Raw genomic sequence first — 20,959 nt, forward strand, 5'->3', positions numbered from 1 at the left:
CACACCCTCAGCCTGTCAAAGTCCAGACAACGAGATGGGAGGTACTGTACCGTCCGTACCTTGCAGCTGCGATCATATTGCACATCGCGTGCTGTTGTCAAGGCTGTATGAAACGGAAACCGCCCTTTTCTTTCCTTCGTTCCTTCCCTCATCTCACCCCTGAGTTCTTAGGTGAGGGAAGGGGGGGAACTGGGTTTTTTGTTTTGTTCGCACCAAGGTGCGGTGCGCTCTCAACATCTTCGACGTGGTTGGGGCGTAGTCGTGCGCTTACTGATGGGTCCGCCGCAGGCGTGGCTGTGCGGGCTGGGTTAGGCGCCAATCACAGCAGTAGGTACAACGACGCAGGGTCCACAGCAACCACCAAGAGCTGAAGGAGAGAGCTGAAGCCCATGCTCATGCTCACTCATCACTCACTTATTTCGAGTCATCATATTATGTATGCAATCACGGCAGTGATGGACCTTGATGAGCATAGCATTCTTTCGTTGAGAAGGGTATGTATTTAGCGGCGGCTGGAGTCTCATACCGTCCACATTGCATTGTCATAATATTTGTCGTTCATTCGTTAGAAGCAAGAAAAAAAAAACCCAACACAAGTTTCCCCCTACCAAAGGGTCTACGCCTTATTATCCGAACGCCAGGTTTTTACAAAACAGAAACAAAAAACAAATAAAACATGGAAATAATAGAATACAATAGGGTATTAGTCCCTTCCCTCCCTCCCATTTCCCCTTTTCATGAGCCAAACAAGATTTCGTTCGCCCTATTATTTCGCCCCAGGAAATATAAATAAAATGAATTCCATCCCTTAAGCTCCCGTTAGTTAGCTAATTATTAATGTTGTCCTCTTTAACGTTGTTATTATTATTATCTTCTATGCCCGCAGTTTGCTGTGGTGGGTGGTGAAGCCGAACAGGAATCGTCCCTATGTAATTTGTGGGAAACAAGTGCCAACAGCTATGTAATGCATTTGCCACCCGGTGAGCCTCGCGCACAATTTAATATAAACAACACTTCTTAGGAACAGGCAAACCTTGGCGCTTCTAGAACGTATCGTTCCATAGCCTCACGGAACCGATGTTTGTACTCTCGAGGACTGGTGACAGTTGGCTTTTTGTTTCCACCACCTGCGAAACCCTTTTCCTTCACCCAGCTTTCAAGCTTCTTGTCCCACGTAAAGGTACGTATGCAGTCTAGCGTAGCTGTCAGACAAGGCTGCCGAGCATGATTAAGGCTTCTTGCAGAAAGGGGGGGGTTATACGCACCAATGATGCCAACGCAAAGCTCTTTCCTGACCTCGTCGATTCCAATCATTAGTGAGTAGTCCATCACATTCTGCCTCGATAAGAACAAAGTATCGTTCCACAGAGATGCTCGAAGTAGTTTCTTCGAATGTTCTCTGACAAACAGTGGCGACTCGTATATGAATTCTATCATGTTCTCATCGAGGAGAACCTCATTCTGATCGCCAGTTGACTGCATGTATCGATTGCGCATGGAACCTTTGAGATCAAAAATCTACAACAAGAAAGTTAGTGATTGGTCGATAAACAGGTTTTTCTTTTCTTATTGATATCTTGTTTACCCTCGTGGTCTTGCGGTCATAGAAAAGGTTCTCCATCACTAAAACATCCCATTTGATTTCTATTCCCGTTGTCGGGTTCTTGATCATGATCTGGTAGAATCCCAGCATCTTGGCAATAACAGTCGGAAGCTAATTTGCTCATCAGTAACCATCACTCGTCTGTGCGCACCGCAACCGAAACTCACCTCGTGGAAAAATGCTTCTGCCATGAACTGGAAATATGCAGGTGCAAATTTGATAAACGCGGCCGTCTCAATTGGCGCCAAGGCCTTCAACACGAATCGCTCGTCCTGTGTCTTCAGGAAAACGGACTTGGTTTTTCCTCCCTTGGAATCCCATTTGATGCATCGCGACAAAGACTCAACGTATCGATCAGCAACACCGCAGTTTCTTCGCAGCGCATCAAACTGTTCGGCAAAAAAGATTTTGCAGAACATCTTAGCCGAACCCTCTTGAAACTCTGTTACATAAAATGGTATCAGTATTGGTTGGGACAGAATGATGGGAGGAAGTGAAACGCACGGTATTTGAGATGTGTCCCAGTGGTTCTGAGTAGTGACCTTTCAAGCTCAGGATGTTCATCTGCGTTAAATGCAGTTGGACGAGCACAGTCCTCTGAGCTTGTTGGCCCTTCATCCGCGCTACGAATGGCATCAAGCTTGGTGGCATAATCCTCACAGTTGAGAGCAAATGCAATGAGAGAGCTAGGTTCATCTTCACGGACAATAACATCAGAGTCGTTGAAAACATGATCTGTTGGATGACTATATTCGTAAAGTCAGCATTGCCAACTTAGGGTAAAATATTTCGATTAGAGGACGTACAGTGGGTACTCAAGTGAAGACCATCCACTTGCAGACCGCTCAGCCCAGAAATTTGAGAGCATTTTTGTCCAGGCCGATTTCTCATGTTTTTGGATTAGAGGTGTATCTGGATTTGGCGGGAGCACGTCTATAATAGGTGGTTGGATATTGGCTTCATGATCACTTGAAAAGGATATTTCACCATCACTCATGTCCACATCAGATTGGACCATTTGATTTGGTTGTGCATGATACTCCTCAATCTGCTCCTCAACAGGTTCGGGGGTCATCGTTATTTCGGGAGTAGAAAACTCTTGCGGAGACTCAGTTTGAATTGTTGATTCCGTGCTTACAGTCATATTACTGGTTTCCCGACTAGGGGGCATAGGTTCATGAGGTTCCTCATCGGAAACCTCTTCAACGGCTTCTGCGACGTTACGGTAAACCTCGACTATGGGCCTAGAGGTAGCTACCGGAAGTGCCCTGGTCCTCTTAGCGGCAGAGAGGCGTTTCTCTCTTACCCTCTCTTTCTCAAATTCTCTACTGAGTTGTTCGAGCTGTTCTATTTGTTTCGCTATAGTTGCAACCTTGGTGTCCTTGCGTCTTTGCGTCGGGACTGAACGAGGAATTTGCGTGTCCCTCAATTGAGGAGATTTCTTGTTTAGTGAAGCGAAGCGAAACTTTTCCGGCCCCTTACCAGACTTTGCCTTTTCCGCATTGTGCTTTCGAATAGCTTCAGTAACCGAAGGTTTCTTGAGGGGAAATGATGGTGTATGAGTTAGAGGCCTCAGTCCCGACGGAACTCCATCTGAGCCCTTTCGTTGCGGTACGTGTGGGGTAGATTGCGTCCTATTGAGTGGAGGTGCTACAAGTTTTCGCCTTGCATCTACGAACCTCGGGATTGATGACATGTGGCTAGTTGGTCGCTCACGCTCTGAAGATAGTCGCTCAAGAGATGTTCTGGGACCCTCAAGTGATTTTCGAGAACCCTCAAGAGATCTCCGAGAGCCCTCAAGTGATGTCCGAGGACTCTCAAAGGATGCCCTGGGGCCATCAACGGATACCTTGGAATCCTCAAAGGATGCCCTGGAACCAGAGTTCTTTGCGGGTTGGCCTGGGGTATCGCTATCCGATTTCGCCCCTTCTAATTCTACAATTGCTGGGCTAGACCTGATCTTCGGGTGGATAGGGACTATGGGACTATTCGGCGCGGATGGCTCCGGTGATATGGTCTTTAGAGCTGCTTGCTCAAGAGAGACTTCCTGCCTGGGAGTCAGGTGATCCATATTTTCAAATTGGCTGAGCCCTCCCTGGCCAGAAATCGGCTCCGGCGTGACAGTAGTTATACTAGGCGCATCCTCCTTATCCTCCGTGCTGTCCTCCTTTTCATTCTTAGCAGACTTCCCTTTGCTATTTTCGATATCCTCTTCAACGACTGACGCAAGAACATCGTGTGCCTGCTTTGGTGACATCTCGGCCGGGGAGGTGACCATTTCTGCAGACCCATCTACAATAGAAGCAGCTTTACCAAGATCTTCCTTTTCAGGCGTTGGTGTGCGTTCACCGGGTTGTAGGTTAGGCGTAGACGGGTTGTCAATAAATATCTTCTTGAGTTGGAGTGTTGCCAATCTGCGGATATCTTTTTCTGACGGAAAGTAGTTATTATCGAAGGCATTGAACCTGGCATCCCAGTCCACCACTCTTTCTTGCAAAGCTCGCAGAGCCCTATTAAGCGGTATGATCTCGAAGTACTTGGACTTGTTGTACTTTTCTTGAAGTTTTTTGATCAGCCAACTATGCTCGTTTTCTGCCTGGGTTGTGAGCGTTTCGATTTCTGCTTTGCAAGCATCGATTTTATCGGCGGGCACAGAGTCTATATTGATACTCTTTAGACGAGACTTTACTGAAGAGAAGAAACGATCCGTCCTTTCTTCATGCTGTAAGTACTGCTCGTTCTTAATTCGTAGGTCAATTTCCGGCTGATACGTGATTTTCGTCCGAGGGACGACGATCTCTAGCAAATCAATGGGATCATATTGGAAAACCACTGTTAAGCCTCTATAGCCAAAACACCTAACATGATCGCGGTTCAAATCGTGTGGACAATTCCCTGCCCTCAATTTCATTTCGGAACTCCAGAAAGCAAGCTCAAGGTATTTGCCGAATGAGTATTTCCAGGTGCTTTCGGACATTGGGATGGCCGGGGTATTAGTATTCGGACATACTTTGCAGTAACTCCACATAAGAATTGTATCCTGCATGCCCTGGATGGGGCATGCCATTTTGTCGCTTACTAGGACACTGACCCGAGCTTGGCCGTGGACATAAGATCGGTGGTGGTCAATCATCTTCTTGTCGCAGGTGTCCGATTCGCATTGTTTATTCGCAGTGTTGCAGAGAAGTTCAACATATTGCCCCAGTGTACAGTCTGATTTGCCGAGTGGCCAATCCATGCCTTGGATATAAAACCCTAACCTGCGAAGTTCTGGCCCTTCACAGGGAACAGTGGTTAATGTGCATACCAAACTGTATAGTATGGCGATATTCTGATGAGCATAGGGATCAAACAGATCGTCATATTGGGATAAGTAATTCTCCCATTGTTTTTTCTGGGTTTCATAGACATGAAGTGCTTTGTCGTATTCTGCATCGTGGATTGCTCGCAGTACCTCTATCATCTTTTTGGTTCCGTTCTTAACATTTGCATCGACCATCTCTGGCTGAATCAACTCAAACTTTTCCACGGGTTTATCTGGATCGGCGGATTTCTCGTTTTCAACATGTTCTTCCAACTCTCCAACCCTGCCATCAGACCCAAACTCGGTTTGTTCATCATCTTCAACCACTTGACTATCTCTTAGTCTCTTCAGATACACCAATTTTCTTTCGAGTTCCCTAGCTCGCATTAAAAGGTATGGCTGCATGTACTTAACAAAGGGTGATGCCGAAAGAACTTTTGTCTCGTGATTCTTCACCATATCTTCATAGTAAGTTGGGCTGGGAATATCATCTGGTACCCCACCTGCCATACGCTCAGACTCTTCCGATCTGGAATTTGGCGACTTCTCCTGATTTTCAGATGCAGCCAGATTTTCTTGGCCATCTTCGGTCGAGAGCGTTTTCTCTGGGTCGTCGAAAGCAGCAGTTGGTGCGTCGGTTTGTGGGGCTGCTGTAGGAACCACTGTTGGTGTAGGCGCAATGGAAGAACTTGAGGGAATATTCACAAACTCATCTCGCATCAAGCAAGTCTCAAGCTTTAAGTTGTAAACGACATAAATCATCATCTCCGTAATTTGTTTGAGGACTGCCAGCGTTTCCATATCACCTCCCCTCAACACAATTGTACAGCCGAGCTCCTTTGGACAACCGGAAAGGTACATGAATGTCTTCTTTTTTTCTGGTATATCCTCATGCACAAATGTCTTGACGTCAAAGGAAGCACACCGGCCGACTCGGAAATTATGAAGTAGTAGCTTGTCAACCGACGAACAAATGTCTGCACCAGCACATCTAGCCACAGCTTCGATTACTGATGGCTTTACAAGATGTGTTGTTGCTACATTAGCTTGCGCGAGAAGTTGGAGAGCAACACCGGAGATGTTTTTTTCAACAAGAAGCAGCGTTGGCCTTAGAGAAGTTATACGAGCAACCATTTTCTGAAGGTAGTCTTTCTCTTGTGCAATTACTGGCTCGAGACTCATGAGCTGCTGTTGGTGTCGTTGGTACTCGATCGGGAAGGTGACAACAACTATTCGTGGATGTGCTATGTTCCGTGGCATACTCTTTAACGCCAAATTCTTGGTAAATACGACGCCAGAAACATAAGTTGTATCGCCAGGTTTTCCACCAGGAATCTTCTTGACCTTGACATAGTGGCGAATATCGATAATGTCGCCACTGCGGATGTCGGGGTTCAAATCATCGGTACTTTTGAGTAGAATTGGCATGAGTGCCCGCTCCCATTTGTCCACTTCCTTGATGTTCGCGTCACCAAGTAACTGGCGAAGCAGAGTTCGAACATGTTGCAAGCTCGCTGTGTTGAGCTCGATAGATGGTGCTAGAGGTCCTCGCATGGAAGCACTTCTTGAGGCTCGAGGAGAGGGCATGGCACTACTCCCAGCCCCTCCAAATGCGGACGCATCGCTGACACTCCCCACTAGCGATCGCATGAGATTGCGGTGTCCCTTTCCTCTGGTAACTGGTCGGGGCTGAATATTTCCAAGGAAGCTCGAGTTGCGTTTCCTAGACGATCTAGTGGGGGGCAGTAACCCGGACTTGCCATTATCACTACCACCGGCATTCAAAAGTGCATTAATTCCATTAATACTAGCAGCTCTCCTGATCTTTGACATTGTAGAAGTAGCTCCGTTTAACCCCAAAGAGATGCCTCCGGCCTGACCACTCTGTGAACCGGCGGCAGAAGTCGAAAACAGGTTCCCAAATGCCTCTCCATATTTGGGCGCGATCGTTGCGAATATGCTCATTTGTTCATCGTCGCTAGCATCATCACTCATGTAAGGCGCCAAATCTGGATCGATGATGCTATCAGAATGAAACGCGGGGAGGGCTCCTTGTAACCCGAGTTCGTCAGCCACGTTTCGGTGGAAAGGTGCCCGTTCGTTTGCGTTTGCGGCCGGGAACCATCTATGCGAGCGGGAATGCTGGTGTTTGTGATGGTGGTGGTGTGAATGGGAATGTGAGTGGCCATGTTGAGGGAGCTTCAAAGCATTTGCAGTAAGTGGTCTAGAAAACGACATGGGCGACTTTCCAGATCGTGAGGACGGGGGCCGAGGGGGTGATGGTATCTCAGCGTTTATTTCGAGGATCTGAGAACGTCTATTTGGATTGCTTCCAGCAGTAATTCTGGATGCTGGGATTGCCATTAACGGCGTGGTTGCGGGACGTGACTCTCTGGGCATGCTGAAACCAGGTGTCATAGGTCCTCCTATTGGGGTACCAACTACACTCCCAGGACCAGACTGCATTTCGTGCCGCTGGTCGATTGGCTGATGGATGTGGAAAACGGATGCTGGTGAGAAATCGTCCTCTGATTCTGATTCGTCTTGATACTCATTGACAATCTCGAGACATGGACTACAGACTCGCATGGACCCTTGGTGTTGAAACCTGTCCCCAGATATCAAGGTAGTGCACTTCGAACAAAATATTTGACCGCAAAGTCCTACCAAACAAAACTACGATCAGTTTTGTTTTGAATATTGTAAATAAAAATAGAATAAGAGAGAAGAGGAAAGGGAAGTTCTCCAAAAGTAAACCGAGTAGTAGTAACTTACGGCAATGGTGTTTCCTTCGAAAAACTCCAAAAGTATTCGCGCATAAGAAGCATTCCTTGCAGAGCTCATCTTTCATCCAAAAGTCGCTAGTTAGGTTACCCATTCTAAGTTGTCTCAAAGCTTGGCTGACAGCTTCTGAATTTCCTGTTCCCACACCCCCATTTGGGCCTGTGTTACCCCCATTGACCATTCCATCTTGAAAGCCTTCCCTATATTGATACATTGAAGAGCCCCCACTATGTTTCCCGACATCTGCCGTTGAAGTCGCGCCCTGACTGGATCCTGACTCTGAGCTTGCCTCACGAGTAACAGAGAACCCTGGAAGTAGACTGGCTTGATCTGTACTGATTTTTGATACTGTTGGTCTTTGCTTTCTGGCAGTTTCTCCACTTCCAGCCATGGGGGAATTTGGTGGCGGCAGGGAAGATTTTCCAGGGACATTTGTTTGTTGATTTGAGGATGGCGAATTTTTGTCACCCTTCGGTGGTAAATTAATAGCGGATTTGATGGCTGATGGACTTGTGCCCGGGGATTGAAGACGGTTGTTTACAAATGAGGCAGCGTTTGACTCTAATGATGTTCCGCTAGCTACATCGCTACCGGTCGTGGAAGGGGGTAAATGATTGGAATTATTAATATTGAGCGGTGCAGGTATGTCTTTACTTGAAGATCTTTGGACTGAAACTGGCTGGCTCTCAGAGGAAGATCCGGCGACCTTTATTGCCTTACTGCCATAGGTTCCGATTTTGTCACCTTCGTGACCGCCTGGTAGCCTGGAGTTCAGCAAAATAATATCATCGTCACTACTATCACTAATGGCACCCCCATCCTCCTCTGATGCAGAGCTGTTGGACTCTTCATCATTCTCTGCTCGGGCACCACTTTCATCCTCAACTGTTTTACTTACCGGTAAAGGCGGGTATCCAACCGTCCCACCTACTACCGTTCCAGCTGCTCCGAGCAGCGCATTCACAGTTGTCCTTTGAACTCCCGCTGCTTTCTCCTTCGCCGAGTTTTGAAGGTTGGCCTCATTGTCTTTTCGACTGACATCTGACATCCCTTTCACACCTAGTCCAGGACTAGTGAGTGAAACAAATTCAGAACCATCCCCATCTCTGAATACAGTTATTGGAGCCAATGAGGGGACGGGAGCTCCTGAATTTGAGGCTCGAAGGTTAACTTTCCTCAATGCAGCCGGGGGGGCATAATCCCCGGCCATGGCCGTGCTCGCCATGGAGTTGTTACTTGATACTCTAGAGGATGACTGGAGAGAGGATGAAGAGGTGATCCTCGAATGTTTGCCAAATTGAGATTTTATAGGTGATAAAGGTGATGTGGGTAGCACTGGGTAGTTCGAATCCTCAGAATCAATTGTCGCTGAAGACATGAATGAGTCTCTGCTGTCTGCATGTCCTTGATACCTGTCGCTGCCTATCGAGCCAAGTGACATCCTCGAAGCTCCATCACGTACTGGAACACTAACAACATCCCTGACCGCTGAAGCAACACGTTTGACTCGCGAGTATAAATTGTTGAATGAGAGCTGTTCTGTGGAACCGCTGGGTGGGGATGCGAGTGAGAACGATGTAAGCCCAGGAGCTTGAGACGAGGAGGCGTGGATTTGTTCTAAATCTGCTGGCGGCGGAGGCGTGGAGTCAAGAGAATATAAAGTTTGCGAGAGCGACATCACCGAGCCACGTCGTGGGCGCTCTATAACATGGTCCGGGATAGCTGAGGCTGATTGGGGGTCCGCCTCTGCCCGCCGAAAGGAAAACATTTGAAACCCGGGTTCAAATCGCTTTTGTAGCCACAGTACGAATAGACAGATCTTATAACGGGGTTACTTCGGAGGTGAAGAGCGTATAGGTTTGAGTATAGGTGAGAAGTGGGGTAGACAAGCTCACTTGACTGCTGTTTGATGGATGAGGCAAGTCGCGGCACGGGTTAAGAATCGCAGTATTCACGATGCACAAGGTCCCTCTGTATAATAAAACCCGTAGCAAAGACAACTAGGCTGTTAGAACTATGTAGAACTTTGGGAGCTACTGAACTACCGACTCGCAGAAAGTTGTTGACGGAACTGATAGTGGGACAGAAATATGGTTCTGGAATGTACGTTGCTCGAGTAGGTAAGGTAGAAAATGCCTGTACCATGACAGTTCAGGCCTCTCTGCAGGGCGAATCACGGGCTGTTATCCCAAGCCAGTTATCTATTGGATTGTAGATTGAGTTGCACATGACGGCTCCTTGCTGTGATTCCCAGCTTCAAAAGCTTGCTTTTTGATGCCGAGCTGACATAATCACACAAGTAAACCCTGCGCTACGTACACGTGCTTTAGGCGCCTTCAAGATCATAAGATCATTGTCTTGACTGATGTGTTTCCCAGTAAAAAGACATACTCTACGTGTTCTTAAATTTTCTAAAACCCTAATTGCTGATACTGGATATATGGTGTTGTGTATTTTACATGTACCTACATGTACTTGTTACTCTAGCAGTACTACTGTAGTCTGAAGGTGCCTACATGTAGCCTGTAGCGCGTCTAGCCGTTATCTTTCAAAGTGAGCTAATTATAACGCGTGGGCGTGCCCAGGATTCAGGTAGACGACGGACGACGCGACAATCACCAAGTAAGAGCTCCACTACCGCTATAACAATCAACTACAGCATCGTGTGATGCAATAGCACGTCAGATTCAGCTCAAATGGCTCGTGCGCTTCGGGAAGCCTGGGTATTAGGTATCATTACCAAGAAGTTAAACGACGCTCTCGAAAGGCGAGATCGAGATAGGGATCCGCAGTCTCTTAAAGCTGATGAAATCGTCGATACAATTGGACCGTCTGGAGAACTGCGACTCCCAGGTGGTACTGGAAAGTTATTACAGGTCATTGAAGTACGTTTCCCAAATATTCTCCACTCACCCGCAAATAACTCTGGCATTTCATATGATGATTACCAAACATACATGACTTTCGTTCAACCGCATCGAAGTAAAATTATTGGGGAAAAACCAGATATCTAAGATTTTTTTGTCATAAAGCTTTCATTCTTTTCCCAGACACCGTTTGCTCCGTATTCTCTAACACTGTAATATTGATTACAGATTGACCCCACCGAGGATCCTTGTACTGTTGTCTTGACCGACAAGAAGGTTAAAATCGCCGGCAAAATTTCCTCTGATGCTAGACGGAAACATGAGACTTCCTCTAAGACCAAGATATCGACTATCATGGGAGGTATTATAAAAGTCATATCCTACGATATCTACTTTCCTGGGGTCCACGGAAGGTTGTTCTGGGAAGGTGTTAGATATCGGTCCCAAATTGCGGATAAACCAGCATCTCAGGGTAGGAAAACGGGCAAAAAGGAAATCCAAAAGAATAACATGGGCGACAAGTCTATAAAACAAGACACGGGAACAGGAAATAAAAATGGTGACGCCGAATTCCCTATGCCCGAACCAATATTTTTTATCACGGAATTTGCATTCCTTCCTGGTAAATGCTCAGAAGTGAGGGGGAATCCAAGGAGTGTATCTTTAAAAGCGGACCTCAAACCACTTCTATCGGATCTGCCGAGGAAGGCGCGCTCTGGGAGAGAGTTCTCACTGAGCCAATATGTACCTTTGTCAAGGAAGAATTCGAATGAGCAATCAGCGTCCTCAAAGGTGTCGACAGGTGATGAGAGCCCAGATGACGAAACTGACGAAATACGATCACAACGTGGCGATGTCAGCTTACAAGACGTTTCGCAGCTGCTATTCACAACTCAAGCCCATGCAGATCATCTGAATACGTTTGATGATCTCCAGTTTCCTGAGCGTAAAAGTCAAAAGAAGAAACCAGGCGCAAACCACCCCCAAAGCCCGACCCGGGGGTCTTTAGGGACTTCGGCTCAAAGGAAAAAAAAGACACCGAAACCACATGCACACCATGCAAGGAAAAATGCAGAACAGACAAAGAGCCTCAATACAGAACCGAAATTTATCAATTATGCTGATGGGTCTGATTCCGAGGGACCTTTTGTTAGCTCGGCCGTTAGCTGGGAAGGGGATTCAAAGGATCAATCCCAAAAAAGTAATAATCGAAGCAAGCGAAAGCGAGGCGACCTTTCCGCATCTTTCACAAGTTCAGGTGTAGGAAGAAAGGGTAGAAAAAAGTCACCGGGTTGGGACAAAATGGAGCAAGTCACACTATCTCAGACTATAATTCCTGACGATCAGCTAGAGATATTAAATCGGCCTGAATGTGAGTGTCTTCCTGAATTATTCTACCGGTCATTGTCTTTTCTATATATGTCTTTGGTACTGTTGTTACATAGATAATGTAGCTAGGTTGGTATCTTGGGGTAGTTTTGTATCACTATATCATTGTATTCAAATTGCTCCCCCACCATGGAACGTCACTTACCAAGTGTTGAATGAATTATTTTGCATTTTATAATCAAAAGACCCAACTTAAAAACCTGTCTTTTCAGAGATTTACTAATTCCTTCGTAGCTTGGTATCCATACACAAATAGGCACCATGTCTCCGGTTACGATTTCGTCTCCAAAGATCAACTTGTGCCAAAATCACATCCACCGCGTAAATCAAACATTCAAGTTATTGTGCCCCCCGTTAGATCTCCAGTCTCTTCCTCCGGCAGTACGCAAGTTTCATGGCCGTCTAGTTCTGTAAATTCCCCCTTGAGAGGTATGAACGCGGCACCTGATAGCAGTTTTCGTTCTGGTACTCAATCTCCGCTTGCTGGAGGGTTGAACAAGAAAGCGAATTCTGCAGATGCCGAAGTGAGAAGCAACAATGGTAGTTTTAATCAACCTAGCCAAATATCCGTACAAGGAGTCGAGGAAGAACATGTAATCCCATGTACTCAACAAAGCGAGGAAACATATGAAAGGTATGAATTTAAGGCCAAACGGGTCACACGTGCAGCAAATGGAATCTCGAAAAAAACACCAGTAGATCCGAATAATGTGGTAAGATATTTATTTGCTTTTTTATGTAACAATTCTTCTAACAACTCAATAAAGGAACCCTCAAGAATGGCAAAGGCCAGTAAGAAACAGAAGTTGGCGGCAGTCCGGAAGCAGCGCCCTCGTCGTGAGTATCGCTCAGAAGATGATGAAGATTATCCCTCTTCGGAAGATGAGAACATTAATGAACTTATCAACCACCCCAACCTTCCAGTTGGCGTGGTGGATCCAAATGGACGGACACGGCTCGAGGTTTTTGGTGGTATTTTAAAAGCTCAGCAGGTGAATTTGTGGGAACAGAATGGAAAACAGCCACAGAAACGCCAGGATGAGGATGAGAATGAGGATGCACAAAGTGACACTGATTATGATGGTGATGGCGGCTTTGATGATGAAGCCTGGGACAAACAGCTGGCGTCAGAAGATGAAAGAAACAAGGTAACTGAGGCGCCTACAAAGGAGGTGGTAGGAGCCATTGTTTCCAAATTACCCAGCCCGAGCCCAGGAGCCAAGCAAACAGAAATCCAACAGCACAACGAACATATTGTTCCCGCAGAAAATGCTACACCACATAGTATTGTAGTGGATCATCCTATATTAAGCCAACACCCTATAACTGACGAACCGCTTCCTTCCTCACAGCTCAGTGGCATGCTTCTCTCAGACGGAGAAAACGACAAAATCCCAGAATCCTTACCCGGATCATCAATTGAGTTACCCATGGCCGAACATTTGGGCGACAATACAGATGAAAATGAGGAAGAGGATGAGATTCCTCAAGCTCCGCTAATGCCGCTAAACTCGGCACTACACTGTACAGCAAAGGCTCTAGATAACTCGGACCTGCAATATCCGTGCTCCGGCATCCTACATACGTATACGGGACCAGCGGAGACACCCAAACGAAATGATGCTTCACAGGTCGGGGATGGTGCCGGGATCATGATGGAGCCCAAGGGTAACAAGAGTAAGTGCCTAACCTGCAGCATTCGAATTACAAAGGAACAGTTAATTTATAATGATCTGGTGTTTTAACATGAGGAAGCAATGGCTGTAGGTGACAGCCTTAGTACAGTTCTAGATTCGGTCGCCCCAGAAGCAGTCAACGTCTCCAAAAGCCAGAAATATGGCGGAGGTGTTGCCCCCGCCCTACCTTCGTCATCCATCAACAGCACTGCGAGTCCGTCAATTCAAGTTGAAGAGACACCATACAAAAAAGGAGTCGGCGTTTTGGGCAAAGACTTGAGTCCTACAATTGCAAAATCAAAGTCACGTATTCATTCTGTATGCGCCGATGAAGGACTTGACCTAACGCTCATACCGGGAACAAACATGGAAGAACCACATATTTCTCAAGAGCTTCGAAGTCCAGTACTTCAAGGTTCCCCAACTTCTCGGCCTGTAACTATTCCTGAAAGACAGATGTCATCACAAGATCTTCCCTGGCTCTCCGTAGAACCAAAAGATCCCCAAAAAGGTCTCCCCGACGACTTTGCTAGATCACAAGAGCAACTAATGCGCGAGGCCCAAGAACGCCAAAAGATCGAGGTGCCTGCTACGTCGGAGGGAAACAAGACTAGAGTAGAGAATGACATTCTATCACACTCTGCTGCTGCTCGACAAGTTTCCAGGTCAGGCCCAAGGAAGGCGAGAAAAGTTCTCAAAGTAGTTGATTTCGGGACCCAAGAAATCCGTGCAGCGGCCAATACCCGTAGTGTCACAGATATGCTTGAAAAACAGAAGAAGGAATTCATGGACTACAAAGAGTCTCCCGATATTACTGGCATGACCGAGCGGGAAAATTCTTCAATGCACGAACGCCCAGCTGTGAAACCTGGGGTCGAAGCTCCTGAGAAAAATAATTTGTTAAATCCCGATGATCAAAGCCCTGAAACGCCAAATAATTCGTCTAGACCCAACGACGAGGAAATGGCTTCAGGTATCGACCAGTTAAATATCCGCAAGCGCACTCAATCATCGCCCTCCAAAAAAGTTATTGCAGCCAAGAAACCACGCATTGATGCGTCTCCATATAAAGATACTTCTGCCACGACTCTGCCTTCTTCTAAAAAGCAGAGAAACTTCAAAGCCCCAGCAAGTTCCCAAACTGAGTCATCGTCAAAATCAAGGATGGAGGCCCCCGGGATGGGTGACCTGGGGGATGAGAGAGGGGAGATAGGAGATTCCGAGGAAGATGATTTTACGATGGAGGACTGTATGAGGGAAGACTCTGTTAAAAAGGATTTTGAGGAGAAAGACCTCGAAGAGAGCTTTGAGCTTACCAACGATGATCCCATGGCCGGCTTCCCAGATATCATTCTCAGCGATGATGATGACGAGCCAATGCCAATGGTCCCAGAAATCATCGACCTGGTATCTGATAATGAAGAATCGGAGTCACCTGAGCCATCTCAGCCCAAATCAAAGCCAGAACTTTACGCCGGTCTTCGCATGCGAGATATCTATGTTCCGGGTTACGAGAAGCTCACCGCGGACCAGAAAGATGACCTCGACAGGAGAAGGAAGGAGTACTTTGGGGTAAAGACTTCCTCCGAGAGATTGTTCTCGGCGGAGACTCAGCGCGCTATGACAAAGACCAATCTCGAGGAAAGGGAAAGGGAAAACGAAAGGAAAAGCGAAAAGGAGAAAAAAGCCTCAGGGTCGAAAAATCAAGGGGATTTTGAGTGGTACCACGATAAGGATACGCCAATGAAGAAGCTCTTTAGGCACTTCCAGGAGCTGGAGAAGTCGAAGATGAAGAAGGCAGAGTTGAATAAGCCGGATGAAGAGTAACGGGTGGAGAATGGTGGAAATGAATCGATCTCGTGCACCCCTCACCCCCGCCATAACGACCATATTCGTTTTTTCTTTCTTTTTCTTGTTTTAACTTGAGTAACGATTCTTGGGGGAAACTAAGTGTATATGATCTGGGTACTACTGTGTTGTGGTCGGTCTGGGGATAACTGGTACTGGAGTTAGTGTTCGGGTTTTGGGAAGTTTCGTCGGGCTCGTTTTCCTTGATTTTCTTTCTCATTTCCCCCCCGTTTTCCCACCCCATTTTCTTCTTCTTGTATTTCATTCCCTACTTACGTATATACACATCTTTTCTTCTACTTCACCACTCTTAGCACGTTCTCCTAGCATGCACCGCGCAAAACCCAAAATGGGGGAGAAGAGATCTCGCAATTGATGAATTTAATGCAATCAAGGCGTTTATATACCATGCATGTAGCTTCGGTCATGGGAAAGCGCGTTGTTACACTGTGTTGACAAAAAAAAAAATAAGAGTGCGACATGCGAAACCAAGTTATCGTCCGACTCAATCATGTATGTGCTGCTCTAGCGCAGTCACGTCTCCCATTGTTTTTTTCTTTTTTCCTTCTTTTTTCTTTTTTTACTTTGTAAACCCGCAGCGGGCTCTGATCTTAGGCTTCCAAATAGAAATGACAGGTAAACTTGAGGAAACATTTTTTTCTTCGTCTGCTGGGTTTTTTGAACATCGGCGGGCTGTAATATATCACTTTAAAAGTATTGTCGGGTTACAAAAATAACTACGCACCAACGGCAACCACCAACCGTCAGAGTAGGTATATTTCGACAGTCACAATAGATATGAGAAAGATGGTTCTATATCTATGAATCTAGAGAGAGAGAACTATATGTAGTACTCTTGTCCATGGCCGGAATGAAACGGATTGAGACTCGTGTCTGGTTGCTATGCGGGGTGCGTAGTTATTTTTGTAACCTGGCAATACTTAGCCCTGGAGTCGGCCGTAGATTTGCGGACGGAGGATAAATACTTGTATTCACCGTATTACAATACCAATTAACCACGTAGATTACAGAACACTCCACGAATACACGCCCCGCCGTTAAAAAAAAAAAAACGCCCCAGAAAAAGAAAGGGAAAGAGAAAGCCAGAGAGATGCTAAACACATAACCGAAGCGAAGTGAAGCGATTCAAGAAAAAATACCAACACTGACAAAAGCACCATGCAAGTTCAAAACAGAAGACATCACCACCAAAAGAGCAAAAGAAGAATGCGCCGTAAGGGACTCGAACCCTTCCCAGTTGCTATCAGTGAAATCCGAAAACGGGAATCATGGAAGGCAACTATGCTACCCCTGCACCAACGGCGCGTTGATGGGTACAAGATCAAAAAAGACACTATAAAAGACACTATAAAAGAGAGAGAGAAAAAAAAAAACACGCTAGAGAAGACGCTACTAGTACTGCGAGTGAGAAAACATGACGTGACCTGGTAATGTAGAGATTTATTACACTACACTATGCGAACGACTAAGGGACTACTACTAGCTTGGCTGATAGACAGACAGACAGACAGCAGACTGAATGACTGACTGTACTATGGCAGCCGAAGAAGACCCATACAAGACAAGGAAAAAACGAAATCGGGTATTTAAAATGAAAACTTAACGGCCCGGTAAAGGGAAGCCTGGTAAAACTCGAATCGGGCTAGCTACGCGCGGCGGAGAGCGGAGACTAGGCGGTGTGGGGGCGCTTAGGTTCCTTTTGATTGTTGCTGGTGCACTTTCCGCCGTTGGAGGCTGCCCCTCTCTTAGCCATAGTTTTCTCGAACCGTTTATGATTGGCGCTCCACCTCCTTTTGGCCATGGCGGCCTTGACCTTTGCATAAAGATCAATATCGAGGATGCTCCTGAAGTTGGTGTTGTTGACTGTGCCAGTAGTGGTGTCTACAGCGCTCGCAGCGGGAACATTGGCGGTAGCGGTGGTGGCGGTTGCAGGGGAGGATGATTCCCCGAGTTGATTGCCCGCCGGCTGGTCCGCGATAGCCCCGTGCGCGGCTTGCATTGTAGCTTGAGTCGCAACGTCATCCCCGCCGGAGCCCTTAGTAATACTATTGGCGGGTGCAGCGTCAACTTCGCGTTGACGTTTGTTCTCGGCGATATTGGTCTTCTGAGTGGCGGTTGCCTCTCGTTTCCAATTTTTAGTTTGACGCTTCATGGCCTCAATGGGTGATTTAATGAGGTCCTTAATTCCTTGTTTAATGCTATCGGCAAGGCCGAGGGCTGCAGCGCTGGTGGTTCCAGTGGTAGTGGCAGTAGCAGTACCGCCAGTAATAATTGTAGTAACACCGGTGTTAGACGCAGCGGCGTCGATGGATGCAGCGGCGTTAATTGGGGAGGCAGGGTCAGTGCCGTCACTGGGATAGAGGAAGTGGTTGTAAGGGTTGTTACGGGCTAGAGCCGAACGCTGGGGTGTATTGATCTCAGAAATTGGCATGTTTTCACTCCCAGGGCTAACGGCCACGGGCCTACGGGTGCGGCGGACAGGCGTGATAGCAATATTAATTTCGAGGCTGTCCCGGGTCGGGACAATACCGGTGTTTGGGTGGGAGGTCAAAGAAGTGGAGGACATTTTGATGATAGGAGATGAAGAAGCAGGTGGGGTAGAATTTTTGGTGATGATGGGGGATATTTTTGGGAAATTGTGGAGGATGGTGGTGGTTGACTTGGATGGACCAGTGGATTTGTGCGGATTTGTACGGATTTGTGTGGGGAGACTTTTTTCTGGGGCGGGGCGTTAGGGCTGGGTTAAGCCAAGAGAAAGAGAGATAAGGGAGGGAGAAGGACAGGAGGGCAGATAGAATTATTTGGGGCTGTGGGAGGGGGCCGCTGGTGAGAGAGAGGAATCGATAGATAAGTTGGGTCAATCTTGGGGAGCTTTGGGACTAGCGGGCTCTCCGTTCTTATCAGGCTCGTACTGTGTTCTTATCCACTCTGTTATCCACCAGCCCTCTCTCATCTTGAGGCTCGTGAGAGGCAGTACATGTCCTTCGACAATATTTCTGAGTTTTGCGTCTCTCGTATTGTGATCCCATGCCCATACTGCGATCGAAGGTTGACCATGACCACCCCACCACCACCACCAACACACACATCCTACACTACAACTACGCCTCTATCTTCACTCACCCTTATTCTCATATCCCCACATCACCGAACAATCGCCCTGAGCACAGAGAGCCACATAAAGTAACCGGGGGAAAAATAGGTTGGTGTCAATGATAAATTTTCCGCGAGTGATCGCACATGTCGGAGTTACGTAATACTGAGACTTTAGTTCCATTGCTCATTACATGGTGTCTGGTACTTTTAGGAACGGGTGGATCTCAGCAATGCGTTTATTCGAGCGGAGAGAGCAGATGAAGACGGAGGAGGGGGAGGGAGACGGATGGGTGATTGGCTGTAAGCTCGTCGAGAAAGGTGTTTTTTGGCCGCGCGCGCGCGGGGAATTTGTGGTGAGTTTCCCCTATCGAGGGAGAGGGAGTTAAATACCATTAGCCCGTATAGTTTTAAATTTTGAAAAGTAGTAGATAAGATTGAGGCGGGGGAGGTGGGGAGTTCGAGATGGAGGCGGGGGAATATGGTGCTCGAAGATGCAATACCGGGTTCGACGCCGTGCGCAGGTACCCATTCGCAACTACGCATACAGAAACTACACGTGCTCTGCCAAAGCCCTCCTGTACACTTCAGCTCTCGCTCTTCAAGAAAGTCCTCGCCTAGCGAGAGGCCATCAAAGAATCTCCAAGTCCCGAGCTGACCTTCGTGACTGTCAATCACGTATACTACATGAGCTGTGGACTCATGGCAAGAGGTACGTGGCATAAAGATCTGCCTCTAATCACGTCTTATAAAGCTAACATTATCATCTTCCTTCGCTTCCAATAGCCTGGTCTCGCCATTACCATTGTATTGGAACATACAACTCCATGAGCACCCAAAACGCAGCCCCGCTCCAAAACGCAGCCCCGCTCCAGAACAGCTAGCCTTTCTCAACTCGTTTTGAGACTCTTCTTGGAATTATCGACAAGTAAGCCACGATGGGAAAACTCGGGGAGTGGAGATATTACATCCACATCAATCTCGGACATTACTCACTCAGTCTCAAATATCAACCACTGCCGGGTTACGGCTGTCGAAATAAATTTAAACTTATGTTACAAATACTAGGCCTTGGTCTTCAAAGTCCAAGAAGCCTTCCGTTTTGTTTTGTCTCAAAGCAAGTCCTCTCCTCGTGCTTCTCTACATCGAGCTAGGAGACATATGGTATTTGGGTTCGAAATTTCTCAACCAGTATATACCCAAAAGTCTCTCCCCGCTGATAATCTTTGTTTTCTAATAGATCCCCAACACAGCCAGTCAATCGATACACCGCACGGACAGAGGCAACAGGCGGGAGGGGGAGTGTATAAATTGCACTCAGACCATCGTAGAGAACCGCTCGGTGACGTCTACTAGTCTAGCAGGCCCGACCAAGTCTCCCTCTCACACAAAAGCAGAACTCTCTGATGAAAGTTATGGATCGTACATTTGCACATCTAAGATTCACGATGGAAACTATATGGGTCTCAAGTGGTCGTGGCTGGAGCCCTCGGCGGATTTGCTACCACGTTTGGATTATAGTTAACTTGCGATCGGGCAGTAGTTGGTTGTCTAGCACCGGCTATAACTACGAATCAGGGGTGGTCTAACTAGTGGTCGGAAGCTTAATTGTGGAGATTCCACGTGGGAGTAAGCAGTTTCTTGATCATCGTATGAGTTCTCCTTCAAGCCTAGTGAGTCACATGTACACCCACACAAACAGATGTCTGGAACGACCACTAAAATTTGGGTGTTTTAAGTGACTCTACACCTTTTAATCACAGATACTCATCATCCACATGCATGAGTTGATTTCGGGCCCCCGACTACTCTACTTCATGTGTAGCGTAGTGGTAGTATCGTACCGCATGCTTCATGGCACTGGGGCGAATATGCTGGCTACGCCAGCTGGAGAAAAATATCGATTTCCAGCCCTTATGGACTAGGTGTACATTTTGGATAGGGAAGGACCCAACCTACATCTATACCTGAACCCCAGGAAGAGATCATTCTCTAGTGAGCTTTGGAGTTATATCACGCAGGGTCGCCCCTCCCAACTTAACGATACAATGTGCCTTATCAATGTTTTGGAATCTTGGGGCATCAGATCACAAGTTGAGTTCAAAAAAGTAGATTACTATCAGTGGTTTCGGACATGCTCTGAGGAGATTTGGTGTGTTCTCTCATGTTCATAAAAGAAGCTTCATCTAAGATATGTTAATACTCGGATGTTGTGCTAAAGAATAATTTTCGAAGTTGAGGAAGAGACTAAACTTGGCGGCAGCATACTAAAAGGTGCCAAACGATTGGTATAACTAGCATGTGTTATTCACTACAACAGTCGATCTACTCCCTACTCTATTTTATTTTTATTTACAATAATACTAACTACAAC

The 20,959-nt window shown here is 46.8% G+C and overlaps 3 protein-coding genes across 3 annotated transcripts; 1 reads left to right on the plus strand and 2 right to left on the minus strand.

Annotated features, from left to right (window-relative positions):
* Nucleotides 1-827: 827 nt before the first annotated feature.
* Nucleotides 828-9,459, minus strand: LAJ45_09833 (uncharacterized protein; the record flags this gene model as incomplete). Its single annotated transcript, XM_046119372.1, has 8 exons — nt 828-957; nt 1,034-1,193; nt 1,266-1,518; nt 1,586-1,714; nt 1,771-2,045; nt 2,108-2,349; nt 2,410-7,570; nt 7,782-9,459. 8 exons carry the CDS (start codon nt 9,457-9,459, stop codon nt 828-830), a joined length of 8,028 nt encoding a protein of 2,675 aa, XP_045967447.1.
* A 928-nt stretch (nt 9,460-10,387) lies between these two features.
* Nucleotides 10,388-15,450, plus strand: LAJ45_09834 (uncharacterized protein; the record flags this gene model as incomplete). Its single annotated transcript, XM_046119373.1, has 6 exons — nt 10,388-10,576; nt 10,787-11,930; nt 12,182-12,660; nt 12,715-13,236; nt 13,300-13,624; nt 13,703-15,450. The coding sequence occupies 6 exons, from the start codon at nt 10,388-10,390 to the stop codon at nt 15,448-15,450; spliced, it is 4,407 nt and encodes a 1,468-aa protein (XP_045967448.1).
* Nucleotides 15,451-17,161: 1,711 nt separating this feature from the next.
* Nucleotides 17,162-18,058, minus strand: LAJ45_09835 (uncharacterized protein; the record flags this gene model as incomplete). The annotated part of the gene is made up of 1 exon (XM_046119374.1): nt 17,162-18,058. One exon carries the CDS (start codon nt 18,056-18,058, stop codon nt 17,162-17,164), a length of 897 nt encoding a protein of 298 aa, XP_045967449.1.
* Nucleotides 18,059-20,959: the final 2,901 nt, after the last annotated feature.

This window comes from Morchella importuna (genome assembly GCF_003444635.1).
Source record: "Morchella importuna strain M04M26 chromosome Unknown Morimp01GS039, whole genome shotgun sequence".
Classification (NCBI taxonomy): domain Eukaryota; kingdom Fungi; phylum Ascomycota; class Pezizomycetes; order Pezizales; family Morchellaceae; genus Morchella; species Morchella importuna.